Source organism: Taudactylus pleione, unplaced genomic scaffold (genome assembly GCF_031769625.1).
Source record: "Taudactylus pleione unplaced genomic scaffold, aTauple2 ptg000391l, whole genome shotgun sequence".
Taxonomy (NCBI): Eukaryota; Metazoa; Chordata; class Amphibia; order Anura; family Myobatrachidae; genus Taudactylus; species Taudactylus pleione.
In genome coordinates, this window is record NW_028284792.1 from 1,992,728 (window position 1) to 2,011,530 (window position 18,803).

The following is an 18,803-nucleotide window of genomic DNA, read 5'->3' on the forward strand; positions in this document are numbered from 1 at the left end:
CTAGCATCTAAGATCTGATGCCTGTGTCCAAAGACGCAGCATCAGATCAACATCACACCTTCGGTTGCAATGGTTCCAGCAATGGCCATCTGAGTAAACCTTAGCTTACTCAGAATGACCACCAGAACTGTTCAGCCAGGGCCAGGAAATATGCATCGGAAGACACAGACCTTGGCCGCAGCACACCCAGAAAATGGGAAACGCTGCCTTGCCCTGCCCACTCTGCGCCCCAAATGCAGGCTGCGCCTTAGGTGGCACTGCAAGCAATCTAACAGGACCCATTCTGTATATCTGCAGAACGCATGTGTAGCCCCCCCACCAACGGAGATGCGTACATCTCTGAATCAGTCTCATCACTTTGCTATAGCTGATTGGGTGCAAGTTGGTGATAATGGCGCATTCGTACATAGGCTAAGTTGAGTGATGGTGTGTATGTGGACTTCTAAAGCTATAGGACTGGTGTGAGTGCCTGCTGATAACAATGATAGTTATTTTTACCAGCGGGTGGATAGAGGCAGTGCAGATACATAGCCGTATTCATCCCTGCATATGGGCAAATATACACATTTAGCCTGGAGTGGCGGGGGAGGTTGGACCAGCAATGCCTGGTTGCCCCCCCCCCCCCCCCCTTCGGGGCCTCCGCTCCCTCTCAAATCCCCCTGTCTATTCTTAAAAGGTGATCATTTGGGAGGCCTGTTCAAGCATGCACCTGTCTTTAAGAGAGACTAAAGTGGCATAGGCTGATCTATAATGTCACATAATATGAATAACACTAAATAATGACCTGGCAACATCGCAACCTGTGGTAACCTATGGTATATTAATGTAATACATAATGACATAATGTATGACAGAGCTATGCATGTACTGAGGCTTCCTAGTGGGGATGGCCTTGGTAGAAGTCACAAGTCTTACAGCCAGAATAGTTAAATCCAGCAGCGTATCTAGACATTATGCCACACAGTGCCCTCAGTTAACATGATGTCACACAGTGTCACCAGTATGTATATTTTATGCCAGATTGTAGAGCCTTCCGTTCAGATTATGCCACATTGTAGTGCCCTCAATTCAGATTATGCCACATTGTAGTGCCCTCAATTCAGATTATGCCACATTGTAGTGCCCTCAGTTTAGATAGTCACATGGTAGTGCTCCCAGTTCATATTATGTCACATTGTAGCATAGTACTGCCTCCAGTTTATATTATGCCACATTATAGTGCCCCCAGTTCATATCATGCCACATTCCAGAGCCCCCAAGACACACACACACACACACACACACACACACACACACACACACACACACACACACAAACTCTCTGCGCCTCTGGGTATCAGTTTAACTAACATTCTTTTCTTAGTATTTATATTTGTTACTTTGGCTTATTGATCACTCAGATTTTATTTGTCATAATGACATAGTAAGGATCCATTATACACTACTGTAATATAACTGTTGTGATAAGGGGAACAGAATGTTTTATGGTACTTTTGAAAGCTGATTGCATTGAATATGATTTACACTCTTTTATTGGTGATAGTGAAAGGACATACCCAATTTATATACTGTTTTTTAAACATTATGATAAAACAAATTACAGGTCAGTGGTTACTTGGTAAGCATTGTGTTGGCTTAAACATGTCCATGATACCAGATATACATAAATGTATTGCACAATTGCGTTACAAGTTGCATAAATGCAATTAGAGAAGTCTGGCCAATGGACATATAATCACTAAAAAAAGGAACCGGCATATGCTGGGTCACCTTGCTCTGCCTAATCTCGGCGCAGTCACTGGTCCCCCTCCCAGTGCAATGGTCTGTCCTATCATGTTGATGGGAACTGTTGGTAGGGTAAAGCATACGCAGCATGCCAAAGACGGGTCAGATCTTAAGCTGGGTACACATTATGCTCCTGTGTACCCAGCCGACCCACGATGCAATGGACAACATATCGTGTGGTTCATATACACAGCACGATTTGTGGAACGACCACATGATATGTCGTCCACCACCCACATCCAAATGCATGGGGTAATTCATTACATTGACAGATTGAGCAGCATGTATGGCAGATCTGTCGATGTGATGAACGACCCTGCGGGAGAGTGCATGGGCCGACATAGTGCGTACACACTTGCCGATTTCGACGTTATATCGACACGATCTGCCGGATTGGACAACATATCGTCGAATGCGTACCCACCTTCAGCCAATTATTATCTAGATATACAGCATATCTTATTTAGGGGTCTATTCATGAAGAACATGAAGTGGCTACTGCAAAATATCACTATATATCGCATTACATTGATGCGAAATATAGTGATGTTTAGTAGCCATTCATTATTTTATTTATTTATTAACAGTTTCTTATATAGCGCAGCATATTCCGTTGCGCTTTACAATTGGAAACATTGATAGAACAAAACAGGGTAATAACAAACAGACATAGAGGTAAGAGGGCCCTGCTTGCAAGCTTACAATCTAAAGGGAAATAGGCATTGATACACAAGGATAGGTGCTATATATTGCAATTTGGTCCAGCCAGAATGCAGAGTTTCTTGGTGAGCTGCATGATCCAGTCACACAGGAATGTCGGCAAAATGTCAGGTGTATGTGAAAGAAAGACAATATGTGAGGTTATGTGTGGACTGTGAGAGGGGATGGAATAAGACATGGAAGCTATGAAGGTTATGTGGTCAGTTCTGGAATCTGATAAGCTTGTCTGAAGAGGTGAGTTTTCAGGGAACGCTTGAAGGATTGAAGACTAGAGGTAAGTCTTATTGTGTGTGGTAAGGCATTCCATAGAGTGGCCCGAAGAAAGTCCTGTAACCGTAAATGGGAGCAAGTAATGCGCGGGGATGAGAGACGCAGATCTTGTGCTGAGCGGAGAGGTCGGGTTGGGCGATATTTTGAGATGAGTGAAGAGATGTATGTTGGTGTAATTCGGTTAATGGCCTTATGTGTAAGTAACAGTTTTTTGTATTGAATACGGTAGAAAACCGGCAACCAATTGAGGGACTGAGAGAGCGGGGCAGCAGACGATGAACGTTTGGCAAGGAAGATAAGCCTCGCAGCTGCATTCATAATGGATTGTAATGGCGATAGCCTGTTTTTGGGAAGACCAGTAAGGAGACTATTGCAATAGTCAATGCGGGAAATAATGAGTGCATGGATTAGAGTTTTTGCAGTGTCTTGTGTGAGATATGGTCGAATTTTGTAAATGTTTTTTAGATGTATGTAACATGATTTTGAGACAGATTGAATGTGGGGAACAAAGGACAGTTCAGAATCAAGGATGACACCAAGGCAGCGAGCTTGTGGGGTGGGGTGGATTGTTGAGTTATCAACAGTGATAAAGAGATCAGATTGGTAACTGTTATTGGCTGGTGGAAATATAATTAATTCTGTTTTAGAAATATTAAGTTTCAGGTAGCGAGATGACATCCAAGATGAAATGGCAGAAATACATTCAGTGACACGGACCAATACAGATGGTGATAAATCTGGAGAGGATAGGTAGATTTCAATATCATCCGCATACAGATGGTACTGAAATCCAAAAGAGTGGATTAGTTTGCCAAGAGAGGTGGTATAGATTGAGAATAGCAAAGGACCTAAGACAGAACCTTGCGGTACTCCAACTGATAGAGGTAGCGAAGAGGAGACAGAATCAGAAAAACGAACAGAAAAAGAGCGATCAGATAGGTAGGAAGAGAACCAAGAAAGAGCAGTGTCCTTAAGACCTAGGGATTGTAATGTTTGTACGAGAAGAGAGTGGTCAACAGTGTCAAAAGCAGCAGAGAGATCTAGAAGAATTAGGAGTGAGTAATGGCCTTTAGCCTTGGCAGTGACCAAATCATTTACTACCTTAGTCAGTGCTGTCTCTGTGGAGTGCTAGGAACGGAAGCCAGACTGAAGTGGGTCCAATAAGTTGTGGGTGTTACGAAAGTGTGTGAGGCGGGTGTAGACAAGTCTCTCCAGTAGCTTGGAGGGGCATGGGAGCTGGGAGATAGGACGGTAATTAGAGAGAGTGCTAGGGTCAGAATTTTGTTTTTTCAGAATGGGAGTAATCACCGCATGCTTGAACAGTGATGGAAAGATGCCAGTAGAAAGAGAGAGATTACAGATTTTAGTTAGGGTTGGGATGAGCACAGGAGACAGAGCTTTACTAATTTGTGAGGGTATAGGATCTAGAGGAGAGGTAATAGAGTAGGAGGATGAGAAGAGTGTAGATACTTCATCTTCATTTGTGGGGTCAAATGAAGAGAATGTGCCAGAGGGTTCAGGTAGGGAATTAAGTAGGTCACTAGCTGAGGAAGAGAATAACATTTCATTTCGGATATTATCAATCTTGTCCTGTCATGTACACTTACCTGTCCGACGTCTCCGGGTGCTGTTTGGCTCCTCCGAGATCCTGGAAAGCAGTGAGAAGACAGACATTATCGATATGTCTGTTTCTCACTGCGCATGCGCCTGCGTCTGGGAGCAGTGGATCGAGTCAGCCCTGCTGCAAAGAAAGCTGGGCAAAAGGAGGCAGAGCCAGCGCTGGGGGCTGGGCAGACAGCAGGGAAGTATGCAACTTCCCTGCTCTGTTCGGTGCGCTGTACAGGTTACGCCATCCTGAGATGGCAAATCTGTACACAGGGGAGGAATGGAAAGCTGAGCTTTCCGTTCATCTATGAATCAGACTCACCAGACAGAAGTATGGTGATGCGACATATACATGAAGCGGGAATGCCGTTGGAGAAGGAAGAACCTTCTTCACAGTAACCCCCTGTATGAATTTTCAGCTAAACAGGACTTTTCACTACTTTATGAATAGACCACTTAGAACTAAAAACAAATCAACTAAGGCTGGGTACACACCTAAAGATTTTCTGTCCAACCATCCAACTAGTTTATTGGTTTTAATGGAAATCTGGTAAGGTATGGGAGTAACTGACAATCAGCAATTTGCTCCCAAATGTTGGAAAATGGAAACGACCATTTTCATCTGTTTTCTGGCATTTAGGAGCAAATTGCTGATCATCAGTTACTCCCATACGCAGGGCTGGACTGGCCATCGGGCACATGCCAGAAGGACCAATGGTCAAGTGGGCCAGTCTGGCCGTCCGTTTGGATGCTATACAAAATGTCTTTCCCAAAATGGCCACCGCCTGGGAGAAGAAATTTATTTCACATCAAGAACAGTAATGACACTAGAGGTCCCACTAGTCCTCTAGTGTCCACTGGCCATGTTCTGCCAGCGGACACTAGAGGACCAGCGGGACCTCAAGTAACAGGTACTGTCTGACACGCCCCCCCTGCCTGCTTTGTGTGCCGAAGAGGAGCAGCAGCACACTTATACAGGAGCAGGAGGAGACCCAATGCGACAGCTGTGTCTCCTGGACCCAAAAGTGGAGAGGAGAGGGGTCACTACCAAACACTATCAGGTAAGTGTGTGCACTTTATTTACTTTTTAAATCTGTTGTTCTTTACCCTAATGACATTTGTATGTATGTATATATGTATGTATGTATGTATGTATAATCCCTGTATCTCCCCCTCAGTGCCCAGCCCCCACCCTCCCTGTAACCCCCAATCAGTGTCCCAGCCCCACCCTCCCTATAACCGCCCTCAGTGTCCCAGCACTCACTGTAACCCCCCCTCAGAGTCCCAGCCCCCACCCTCCCTGTAACCCCCCTCAGTGTCCCAGCCCCCACCCTCCCTGTAACCCCCCTCAGTGTCCCCGTCCTCACCCTACCTGTAACTCCCTTCAGTGTCCCAGCCCCACCCTCTCTTTACCCTCCACAGTGTCCCAGCCCCCACCCTCCCTTTACCCCCCCTCAGTGTCCCAGCCGCCACTCTCCCTGTAACCCCCCTCAGTGTTCCCATCCTCACCCTACCTGTAACTCCCTTCAGTGTCCCAGCCCCCACCCTCTCTTTACCCCTCAGTGTCCCAGCCCCCACCCTCCCTTTAACCCCCTTCAGTGTCCCAGCCGCCACCTTCCCTTTACCCCCTCAGTGTCCCAGCCCTCACCCTCCCTGTAACCACAATCAGTGTCCCAGCCCTCACCCTCCCTGTATCTTCCCCTCAGTGTCCCCATCCTCACCCTCCCTGTAACTCGCTTCCGTGTCCCTCCAACGTGGCGCTCCGCTGAGATAGCCTGCGGGTTCTGTCTCCACCAGCAGGTTGCAGTGTCCCGCGGGTGGTCAAAACGGCAGCGTAGCGGTCACCACCAGTGAATAGCTGTTATAAACAACATATTATTCTTTGTGGAAACACTAACCACTTGGTTTGCAAGAGCGCTCAACAGTTCTTATTACTCAAACACATCATCTTCCTTTTTACTTGATCTATCCAGCCGTGTCAGATCACAGGATTGGCAACTTTTGTATCAGTTATACTTCAATTTAATAGTGATTCTATCATTTATTTATATATATTTTTATTCCTTGTTTTTTTGAGTCTTATATGTTTATTTTTATCTATGATATGTGCTATTTTTAGCATTTATTAATTAAATAATTTGTATCTTTGCACATTCTCATTTCATTATTTGTTTCTAATTGGTTTATTTGATACAATATAGAGACAGCGCAGATTTTGTTTCTTTTTTGGTTTCCTCTACTTCAAACATACACAGAGTTTGATATCTGCTGCAGTCCTATATTTTATCTATATTTCTATGTTATTTCTACTAATACTGTTAAGCGCCAGAATAGTCTTTTCTTCCTAAGAGCATAGACTAAGCAGTGGGAAGAGTTAGGAATAGCAAGGGGAGGAATCTGTGACAGGAACCAGATGCTGACACCAAGGGGTCAATCCTATTAGGTGCGAAGGGTGCGATGTGCCGTTGCAACGGCCTTTAAACGCCGCTAACGGCACCGCAGCTCACACCCTTCACTACCCAAACCAGGATTCGCATAATTTTGCTCGGAGCCCTATGGTCGAATCCGGGCTGCCGTAAGGTGTGGCCACTGCCGCAATGACTCGCGCTGGCGAGATCATTGCGGCTAATATGATTTACCCCCAAGATGGGCCTGTGTGCTTTAAAATGCCAGGGTCTATTTTTAGTCCCAGTCCGGCCCTGCCCATACGTTACCAGATTTTCATTCCGACCAATCAACTAGTTGGATGGTTGGACAGAAAATCTTTGTGTGTATGCAGCTTAAGATTCACAAGTAGCTTCTTAACAAATTAAAGATATCTGCATAAACATCATATGAAGGAGCAGACAGGAAAAGCTAAACATTGTCCAAGTTTAGTTGTTATTTTTAATAATTACACAAAACTTGTTTCATTATTAGGCATATCATCAGGCAAAAGAAAACTTGACATTTTTACAGACATTGAGCCAATGTTACGACCAGCTGAAATCTGCTAAAACCACGACAAAGAAGCAGAAATCCTTCTTTCTAATGTTACATCGTTTACTTTTGGTTTGGACTCACTCAAGGTAACATAGAACATTTATTAACAATCTAGTATCTTTCTTCTTTAGTGTTATTTTTACATATGTCAAGTCATCATTTATGCCAAAGATAACTCTCACATAAGCACTTCTATTTCCTCTCAGTCTGTTATCATGCCTTTTACAATAACCTTTTTGTTGTGTGACTAGATACATAATTATGTATTATATTTTCCAACCTCTAATCAAACAAAATAAATAAATGTAGAAAAAATGAGGATTAGACACTTAGTTTATGGTACTCACTAGGCTAAAATAGTAAATGTAATATACTTAGGGAAATATGAGCTTGAAAGGGATTTAAGTATACAGTATTACTTAACAGGAAGCTGAGTAGCACCACACACTGGGTTTGTTTACCTTACAAAAAGGCACATTAGAGGTGACGTACTTAATATGCATTTTAAATTCAAAGTTAAGTCAAAGATTTGTCAAACAAACATTTTGTACCGTGAACCTAACAATACTGCCTTTGAACCTCTATATACCCCTGCCTATACTTTCTAATATCCTGCCTAGAAACCTCTAAGGATGACGCTAATTTGCGTACGCAGTCATACAGTAAATAAAGATTCCAGACCTAGAACCTGTGGTTCCAAAGCACAAAGTATTATTCAAGTAAATGTACAGCAGTTACACGCTATGATCCTCATATAATCTTAGCGCAAAGAGATTATACAGACCCAAGTACAATTATACATATGCAGTGCTCTCTTGTCCAGATGTTAGGCATCAGCAAGAAACCCCTTGTCAATCAGCATTCAGCACAAAGACTAGGAACCCAGGGTCAGAGCACACATATTTATACCCCCCAGGAATAAACAACACAATAGAGAAGTTTGTTGCTAATACCATTGGTCCTAAAGGAGAGGGCATATGTTACAAGGAATTTAACAGGTTGGTTCAAATAGACACAGTCCAGCCTCTAACAACTGGAGGTCTCTGGTTTCCCGCCTCATGCAAATCCTAACAGTTGTTCATATAATGTACATTTTGTTGCTTGAAGTCTCTGCGGTCCATAAGTTGAGAATGCATGTTGCGATCTCTCCATCGATATTACCGGAATACTGTTGAGAGAGTACGCATCAGTACAATACCAAACATGGCTTACTTATCACGTATAAAACCTTAGTTACGAAATAATCTTTATTTCATAGCAATTATAGTAAATGTGCATACTTGAATCTTATACCTTAAAGCTTATGGAACCTTGTCTGTGAATATGTAATGTGTGAGTATGTGGGGTTTGATGTAAAGACGCTAGTTAACTTGGGGCAGATGCGTGTGCATGAAGCTAATATTCAGCATTTTCATACAGGATCTTATGCATTCGCTAATATGCGACTAGTTAACAGCGCAATTGTGCTTATTAATGTGTGTATGGGAAATGGTGAAAGATGCAATCGCATGATGCTAATAGTAATATCGCCACATGTACTAAAGTGTGAGTTTATCTAAAATGGTGCTTAGGCGGCCATTCGCAAAATGGCGTCTTGCGATCTCATTTCCAAGATGGCGTCTTGCGGCCAGTCGCAAGATGGCGTCACTGCGATCCAATTTTAAACTGATCTTGTCTCAGCCAATTATCCAGCTTCAACAAACCATACAGAGGACAAGGGTAAGCAGTTGTGAATGGAAGACTGACCGTTTCACAATGAACATACGAAGGGACCCTTTACTGTAAGGGCGGGTAAGGTCTGGAATCTGATAATAAATAAACTAACATAATTGAAAAATTAGTTTTATGCTTTTCTTACAAGTAATGTGTCTGCAACTTCAGTTAGTAGAAGACATTTTAAGGGTAAATGAGGAAGTGGTTAGTTTGTCAATATTATAACTTTAAACATAATCATAAAGTTAGAATGCTTGCTCGGTTAAAATGCTTCGACTAACATTACAACCATTTGGCAGGATTCTATTGCCATTCTCCTTGTAAACATATCTTCACTAGTTACATAAACATATTGTTTGTCGACATATTTTCTGTCAACAATATGTAGGTATCAATTTAGTCTGGTAAATGATCCAGGAATGTAATAAGATTGCTATACTTAGGGATAGGAAGAAATATTTATTCTGTAAGGCTACATTGGCAGCTGTCAGATTGGGGACTTGTTTGCTTTCTTCTTAATTACATAGTTTAGAATTGATAATAGCTTGAACTTGATGAAAAAAATTATCCCCTCCCAAATTTTCCATTCATTTCATAATGTATTTCACACAAATCAATGGCCATGAATAATGTCAACAGTATCAGATTCCAGACCATAAATATCATAATTAAATGTTCCCTCTTGTTATGTCTCATATGATAGGATATGTGTCTATTTTTATTATTATTTTTATTTTTATTATTATCATTTATTTATATGGCACCACAAGTGTTCCACAGCGCCTTACAAAGTACATAAACAAAAAGTTGACCAGTGACTTACAGTACAATACGATACAATGCAGGACAAGGACATGGATAATATACATTGCTACATTAGCAACCATAACCCCCTCCCAATCCTTGTTCCAGCAACTACTCTGCTTAGACGACTACATGCACTGCACTGGGGTTTCTCCATATAGGTAAATGATCTCTATATCAGTATACATTTCTCCTCCAATCACTTGCCAAAAATGGAATTGAAATAAGATGGAGTTATTATGGTTTTGCTTGGAAGAAATTTAAGCTCTGGTGTAATAAACAAATGAGTATAATGTTTTACCTAGTACCCTTATTTTTGAATCATTTGTAGAATTTACATTTGCCAAATTTAAAGGGTTGGGTTAAACACGTGCGAGTCAAACTTGATGTTCCCACATTTTATTTGGCTGCACACAGCAAGCAGTATTCATGGACGTCCTGGCCACCAAGCGCAGGACAGCTTTATGATCACTGCCTGACATTAGGGATACCCACTGCAAAAGGGTTATCAAACAGTTGCAGCGTTGCCACCATCACAACATGCCTTGTGATGCCATGTAGTCATTGCAAGATAACCATTCAGCCATCAGCGGTTATTTAGCATGCATGTATAGTTCAAGGGGGAAACCTGTGCAAAGTAGCTCTGTCCGCAGCTTAATGGATGTAATTTATTTATTTATTAACAGTTTCTTATATAGCGCAGCATATTCTGTTGCGCTTTACAATTGTAAGCATTAATAGAACCAAACTGGGTAATAACAGACAGATATATAGGTAAGAAGGCCCTGCTCGCAAGCTTACAATCTATAGGGAAATAGGCATTGATACACAAGGATAGGTGCTATATATTGCATTTTGGTCCAGCCAGAATGCACAGTTTCTTGGTTGGCTGCATGATTCAGTCACACAGGAATGTCGACCAAATGTTATGAGAATGTGAGAGAAAGACGATGTGTGAGATTGTGTGTGGACTGTAAAAGGGGATGTAATTAGATATGGAAGCTATGAAGGTTATGTGGGAGTTTGTGGAATCTGATAAGTTTGCCTGAAGAGGTGAGTTTTCAGGGAACGCTTGAAGGATTGGAGACTAGAGGAAAGTCTTATTGTGCAAGGTAAGGCATTCCATAGAGTGGGTGCAGCCCGAAGAAAGTTCTGTAACCATGAATGGGAGCAAGTAATGCATGGGGATGAGAGACACAGATCTTATGCTGAGCGGAGAGGTCGGGTTGGGAGATATTTTGAGATGAGTGAAGAGATGTATGTTGGTGTGGTTTGGTTAATAGCCTTATGTGTAAGTGAAAGTATTTTGTATTGAATACGGTAGAAAACCGGCAACCAATGGAGGGACTGACAGAGTGGGGCAGCAGACGATGAACGTTTTGCAAGGAAGATAAGCCTCACAGCTGCATTCATAATAGATTGTAATGGCGATAGCCTATTTTTGGGAAGACCAGTAAGGAGGCTATTGCAGTAGTCAATGCGGGAAATAATAAGTGCATGGATTAAAGTTTTTGCAGTGTCTTGTGTGAGATATGGTCGATTTTTTTATGTTTTTTAGATGTATGTAACATGATTTTGAGACATATTGAATGTGGGGAACAAAAGACAGTTCAAAGTCAAGGATGACACCAAGGCAGCGAGCTTGTGGGGCAGGGTGGATGGTCGAGTTATCAATAGTGATAGAGAGATCAGGTTGGTAACTGTTATTGGCCAGAGGAAATATAATTAATTCTGTTTTAGAAATATTAAGTTTCAGGTGGCAAGATGACATCCAAGATGAAATGGCAAAAAGACATTCAGTGACACGGACCAATACAGATGGTGATAAATCTGGGGAAGATAGGTAAATTTGAGTATCATCCACATACAGATGGTACTGAAATCCAAAAGAGCGGATTTGTTTGGCAAGAGAGGTGGTATAGATTTATAATAGCAGGGGACCTACGACAGAGCCTTGCGGTACTCCAATTGATAGAGGTAGCGAAGAGGAGGCAGAATCAGAAAAACGAACAGTAAAAGAGCGATCAGATAGGTAGGAAGAGAACCAAGAAAGAGCTGTGTCTTTAAGACCTAGGGATTGCAGTGTTTGTATGAGAAGAGAGTGGTCAACAGTGTCAAAAGCAGCAGAGAGATCTAGAAAAATTAGGAGTGAGTAATGGCCTTTAGCCTTGGCAGTGACAAGATCTTTTACTACCTTAGTCAGTGCTGTATCTGTAGAGTGTTGGGAACGAAAGCTGGACTGAAGTGGGTCCAATAAGTTGTGTGAGTTAAGAAAGTGTGTGAGGCGGGTGTAGACAAGTCTCTCAAGTAGCTTGGAGGGGCATGGGAGCTGAGACGGTAATTTGAGAGAGTGTTAGGGTCAGAATTTTGTGTTTTCAGAATGGGAGTAATCACTGCATGCTTGAACAGTGATGGAAAGTTGCCAGTAGAGAGAGAGATTACAGATTTTAGTTAGGGTTGGGATAAGCACAGGAGACATAGCTTTACTGATTTGTGAGGGTATAGGATCTAGAGGAGAGGTAATAGAGTAGGAGGATGAGAAGAATGTAGATACTTCATCTTCGTTTGTGAGATCAAATTAAGAGAATGTGCCAGAGGGTTCAGGTAGGGAATTGAGCAGGTCACTAGCTGAGGAAGAGCAAACTGTACCATTTAATTTCTGATCTTATCAATCTTGTGCCTAAAATAGGAATATATAGGAAAGGTTCCTGGACTGCACACCCTGAATATATATAATGGGAGGTGCTACCTGATGAGAGTATTTGCAGGCACAGAAACAGACAAATCTCAGTTGCACAACTCCAAATTACTGATAATATATAAATGCAATAAAATTTTGCAATCAGTAAATATTTTTAGCATAATCATGGCCAAGGTTATGGGCCTACCCACCATATCCAGGTAACCTCTTTAGGGTAGGTCCCTAACATACTAGGGTTCAAATCCAGAGCGCAGGACACCCCCAAACTAGCCCAGCTAAGCCGCCCCAGGGCACCACCATAGTAAGGAAAAGTGCAGTGTAAAAGAGATAGTTAAGAGCAGCCACAGCTGCATATAAAGAATGAAAATAAAAAAGTGAAGTACATGTATAATAAACAAACAGTGAAGGGTTAAAATGTGTTATAAAAGAAAAATGTGTTATATGCGGTGCCCTGAAACAGTAATTTGGAGTTGTGCACCTGAGATTTGTCTGTTTCTGTGCCTAAAATAGGAAGGAAGATCTTGCGCACAGATAGTAGCAGGTGGTTTGGGTGATGGATGGTTAAGAAGCAGTTTAAATGTATTAAAAAGTCGCTTGGGGTTAGAGGCTTGAGCAGAGATTAGAGATTGGACATATGTTTGTTTGGCAGTGTCCAGAGCAGTACGATAAGAGTTGTAGATAGTCTTATATGTGAGGAAGTCACTTGGAGTATGAGACTTTCGCCACTGACGTTCAACTTTACGTGAGAGTTTTTGTAGATGCCTTGTTAAGGTAGAATGCCACGGTTGATGTCTAAATCTACGCGGAGTGTGATGGGTAGCTGGAGCTACTTCATCGAGGGCTTTTTCTAGAATCTGGTTTAGGTGTGATGCAGCAGCCTCAGGAGAAGTGAATGTAGAAATTGGTGAACGTTGTTGTTGTAGAGAGGTAGATGGTTGTTGAAGGTTAATAGCATTAATATTTCTGCGGGTTTTAGGTTTAGGTTTGGTTGATTTCAATGACATTGACGTAATGGAGGAGAGTGTGCAGGTGATTAGGTTGTGATCTGAGAGAGGGAAAGAAGCATTAGTGAAATCAGAAACTGAGCATAGTCTGGTAAATACAAGATCAAGGCACATATGAGACATCAGACACAAGCATGAGTTGGTGGCTACCATCACATTCCCTACATCGAATGGAATAACTATTTCCATCTAATCGTGAACATCACTGGTTGCCAACTAATCAATTTTCTGCAGTGTGATCTCAAAAGTTGATAAATAGATTCTTGGTACACTCAGGTTTCACTACTTCTTAGCTATATATATGCTTCAGCTGCAAATTTCTTCTCCTTGCTCATGATACATAGTAAATGTGGCAGGGTGTTATGACCTTGTAAATTAATAAAGTAGTTTGTCTTTCAGTTTCTTTGCAATTGACTGAAATTGTGCCTTCTGTACTCCACAGTTACTATCATCAATCCAAAGTATTTATAAATCTTCTCAGGCTAATGTCCAAGGAGGTGGTTGTGATAGCAGCTGGTCATCTAGGAAGAAATATATTGGCCAGTCCTCAGGTAAAACTACTTAATCCTAACTTACAATATCTGTTTTATGACATCTGTTCTTCTTTTATTTCATCTTCTCCACTTCTTCAAAGTTTTCTAAAAGTAATGAAAGTGAATCAAATATTACCACACATGGGGATACTTATTAAGTCAATGTATAGCTCACCAAACAAAGCAATAGCCAATAGGAAATTATTACATTTTTGTAGTGTCCAATATATGAAATATAATATATGTGACATGTGTAAAACACTATTCATCTAACTATTAAAGTAAAACAAAAACAAAAATCTCATCTTAAAAATAATAAAACATATCTATGATTCAAATTACTGAGTATTTTTATATGTTGGAATGGTTTTGCAAATAATATATTGTTTTATATAGTAAGATGAAGAGAACCATACAGTAGTTGAATTTACATTCTTAGTTGAATTTCAAATTTCCACTCTTCCTAAAAATTCTGTGATAGTGCTTACGTATTAGCTGCTGTTGCAAATACGGTTGTCCTTCTTCACCAACTTACAGTAAGTAAATCGACTAAGTCCCATATTGTCTCATATGTTGTCCAAATTACGTTGATAGTCGACTTCCCGAGTACCATATCACTAGTAGTATTATAATTTAAATGCTGATGCTATGATCAGCCCACAACACTTTATCCCTTTCTATGTACATTCATACTTAATCTACCTGTTGTTTTATTTAGGCTAAATAAACAAATCTCCCCTTCAACAAATTCCTGTTTGTCACAGGGTTGATGTTATGTGATCTTGTAGATATAGTTGCAGTAACCAACTAATATTACTGACTATTGTGATCTGTTCACTTGTTCGGTGATGATACATGATTTTTGTTACCTTCACCGTGTATGTTAGTTACACCCTCTAACTGTTCAACTCTTTTGACCACATCTAACGGCTTCTGTCACTGAGCCTTAGAGATAGTTTTATATTTGTGAATATTATTATAGGTGTACAGCGATAAACACAGAAGTTAAAAAGCAATTTACTCAATGCGCTCTCCTTTATTTCCACTATACAAATGGGATGTGTCACCTCTAGCTAGAAAGCTGAATGTGCAAATGCACATACAGTAGGGGTGACTATTTTGGAAAGTCTGTCCCTTTTCAAATATATAGACCAGATGGGTAGCAGCAGAGATTGTAGCTACTGTAGTACAGAACAACTGTGACTAAGTCCTGGAGTGTTATTAGTAGATAGAGAACACTTTTCCGTCAAACTTAATTTGACAGGTACCACACCCACAACCCCTCCCCTAACTCCGCCCCTGTCACTCCCACTTTTCCTCCCCCTTTTGATATCGTTTAATATGGTTTTAATATTGAGACATATTAAATCCATATAAACTGATATCTTTTTTTGATAAGGTTTTGATATAAAAATTGAAATCAAATGTATATAAATGCGATAGGGTTATATAACAGCGATAGTGTTTTATTTCATTTTATATAAAATGGGCTTTCATCGAAAGTTGTTGCTGGGGAGTGAAAAGCATTCTGTGTATAATGTTAGATGTTGCATCAGCAAGATGATGCGGTCTCTTAAAATAGCGTGTTGATTTATAAATTAGGCTTACAAGCGGTGAATATTGTTTATTCGATTCAAACAGATTAGCTATAAAAGTGGGAAAACTAAAAGCCCCTATCACAGGCGCACACATATCAGTAGAGAATGAGTAAATATAATTATAATTGTGGGAATGCTTCAGAAAAAAAATATTTCAGTAGTTGAAACTAGATTGGGATATGTGTCACAACTGCTAATGTTTTTTAAACAACGGGGTGTCCGACTGAGTCTGTTATCACACACATGGCATCGTTATGAATGAGGCAGGATGTTGTTACGATTGTTTATTAAAGGGCCATGTATTACAGAACATAAATGACCATGTCAAAAGGTCGTGCAGCTCTGTCAGAAGGTTATGAGTTTTCATGTATGCCTATTTAAAATACAGACCTTGAGATGGAGAAATGTTTGTCCAGGCCTATATCCTGTTGAGAAGCATGAAATTGCGACATATGTGAAGCACATGTTCTGTCTTCACACCTGATGTAACTAGAACAGTGCATTCTGGAGGATGGGCTCAGACATGCCCAGACATGATCACAATTTATCTCACATCAAGATTTGATTTTATTTAACATCAGGCATTGTTAAATACAATTTATCTCAATTGTAAATTCTCACATCAAGATTTGATTTTATTTAACATCAGGCTTTGTTAAATACGGTCCTTAATTTAGATTCATACGATAGCATCTCTATAAATATGTATTCAATTGTAAGATACAAATTCAAATAAACAACATGGCGCAATATTAGAATTAGGTTGTCTTTAACCTCAAATGATAAACTGTGTTATATAAGTTAAAGCCAGATAATTGTTGTATCCTGTTTGTTAAATTATCTCGTGTTTGCATTTAAATTATAGGCCACTCTATGTCTAATAGCGTGCATTTAAATAAATGAAAAAAATAAATAAAACATATATATATATATTTATATATATATATATATATATATATATACATACAGTCAGGTGCATAAATATTGGGACATTGACAGAATTTTAATATTTTGGCCTCTATTCACCACCACAATGGTTTTGAAATGAAACAAACAAGATGTGCTTTAACTGCAGACTTTCAGATTTAATTTGAGGGTAATTACATCCAAATCAGGTGAACGGTGTAGGAATTACAACGGTTTCTATATGTGCCTCCCACTTTTTAAGGGGCCAAAAGTAATGGGACAAACTAAACAATCCTAAATCTAACTGCTAATGTGGTAAGTTGAAACGGGTTAACGTGCGTCTTAACAATGATGGGACCTTTTTTTTATATACAATTATGTCCTCTGATGTCATTGCTAAAACGGCGTCTTGGAAGGTCTTACAAGCCCTCTGTAGTATTACCACATCCTGCTTGCAATAGCGTTTAGGTTCATCCTGGAAGTTAAATGGCATATTCTTGAATTTCTCATACCACTCTTTGAATTCAGCTAACTCTGATTCCATCATATATTGTATGCCGAAATGCTGAATATCCGGCATGACGCCTATATAATTTTGGTTAGCGGTGGTGTTAAAAAAATGCGGGAAATGGCCTTTTGAGCCCTCAAATCCCATCGCTTTTGGTAAACGACTGAGGCGCATGGGCAAAAAATTTAAAGAGTCGATAAATCTTATCTTTAAATCAAGAACCTTAATGCACATCAGTTTACCACCTTGCGCCAGCACATCGATTTTAAATTTCTCCTTAATCAGTTGGCGCATTACAAAGTACCCATCATAACGACCGGCATTATGGGCTATGAATGTGTACCCCTCAAATTTTGGTCTCATGAATGTTTTTACAAAGTCTGCAATACAAGCAACACCCTGAAACTCCCAGGATTGTTCATCCGCTGTTGATTGAATCACCCAGGACTGTTCACCCCCTAGTGCTAACGCATAACATTAATTTGGTATGTGTACACCCGTCTCCTGCATACATTCAAAATCATAAAAAATTTATTTTTTTGTAGGATCCACAGGTTTAATGTTTTGGATATAACACAAATGGCCCGCAAAACTGCCAACGCACACCTTGCAAACGGGACATGTCATTCCCCGACACTTGTGACCGAGGGTGGTGTACAAGCCGCAGCAGTTGCAATACAATTTTTCAAGACACGGTGTTTTGGAAAACAATGCTAGAGCCTTGTGCTCTTCTAAACAATCGGTTGACCTGCAAAACACCCTACACACAGGTCATCTTAGCGCCACTTTTCCTGTATCAACACACGCCTGTCTGAGACAGGCCTTACAAAAGAAGAGGCAGTCGTGATTATTTTTGTGGTGGTACGCTGTGTGGCAAAACTTGCAGAAGAATTGGGCACCCACAAACGCTTTTATGTCTAATATACTGTAGTAATGGTCGTCGTGCCATAAGATAAACAGTATGTTGTCTTTGTATTGACTGTCTGTACAACAATAATGCCAGTCTGTACGGTAGTACAGTATCTTAATTGTTGCTTTTAAGTGTTTTTCAAAACAAGCAATGTCACTAAAGCTGATCGGCTTATCAAGGGGCAGATTCAAAGCTTTATGAAGCTCAAGAGCACGTTTGTGTATAACGATATCCGTGACATTTTCATTATCCAGAAGTTTGCAGAGACTAGCCGCTAGACACAAATTGTTACCGCTGTTATTGAAATCGTATAACAAACGGCTGCGTTTCTCAATAATAAGACTGTGTGGTATTCTGCGCAGGCGCCGACCCGTCAGGGCGCCGCCTACGCGATTCTTGAAAACAGAGATAACAAATTTCAACTCTGTATCAATTAAAACCTCAGAATTTCTTTGCAGCGTGTTTGTTATCTGATTCAAAAAACTGACGGCATCTAATGTATTGTGCGACCTGGGATGTGAATAAATTGCATTATGTAAGTTTCCACCCTCCAACCTTAACTGCACACGGTCATTAGGGTCGAGATTAACCATGTAGCTGTCGAGCATGGTCTGTATTGCGTCGTGTATTGCCCTCATAGCATCTACAAACGATGTAACCCTATCCAAATTGACAAACTGGAAATGGTGGTGGATTTCAGACACCCTGAAATTGGGGTGGTTTCGCTCGTATCTGTCGATGGATTCTAAAAACACAGGGTGCGT

At 40.6% G+C, this 18,803-nt stretch overlaps 1 protein-coding gene across 1 annotated transcript in view; it reads left to right on the forward strand.

The window, feature by feature from the left end:
* The window catches only part of LOC148507539 (uncharacterized), a 662,982-nt gene that overhangs the window by 28,373 nt on the left and 615,806 nt on the right, over nucleotides 1–18,803 (forward strand). The window contains exons 7-8 of the mRNA XM_088445856.1: nucleotides 7,300–7,448; nucleotides 14,027–14,135. Coding sequence (XP_088301982.1) covers nucleotides 7,300–7,448; nucleotides 14,027–14,135 — 258 coding nt within the window. The remainder of the gene's footprint in view (nucleotides 1–7,299; nucleotides 7,449–14,026; nucleotides 14,136–18,803) is intronic.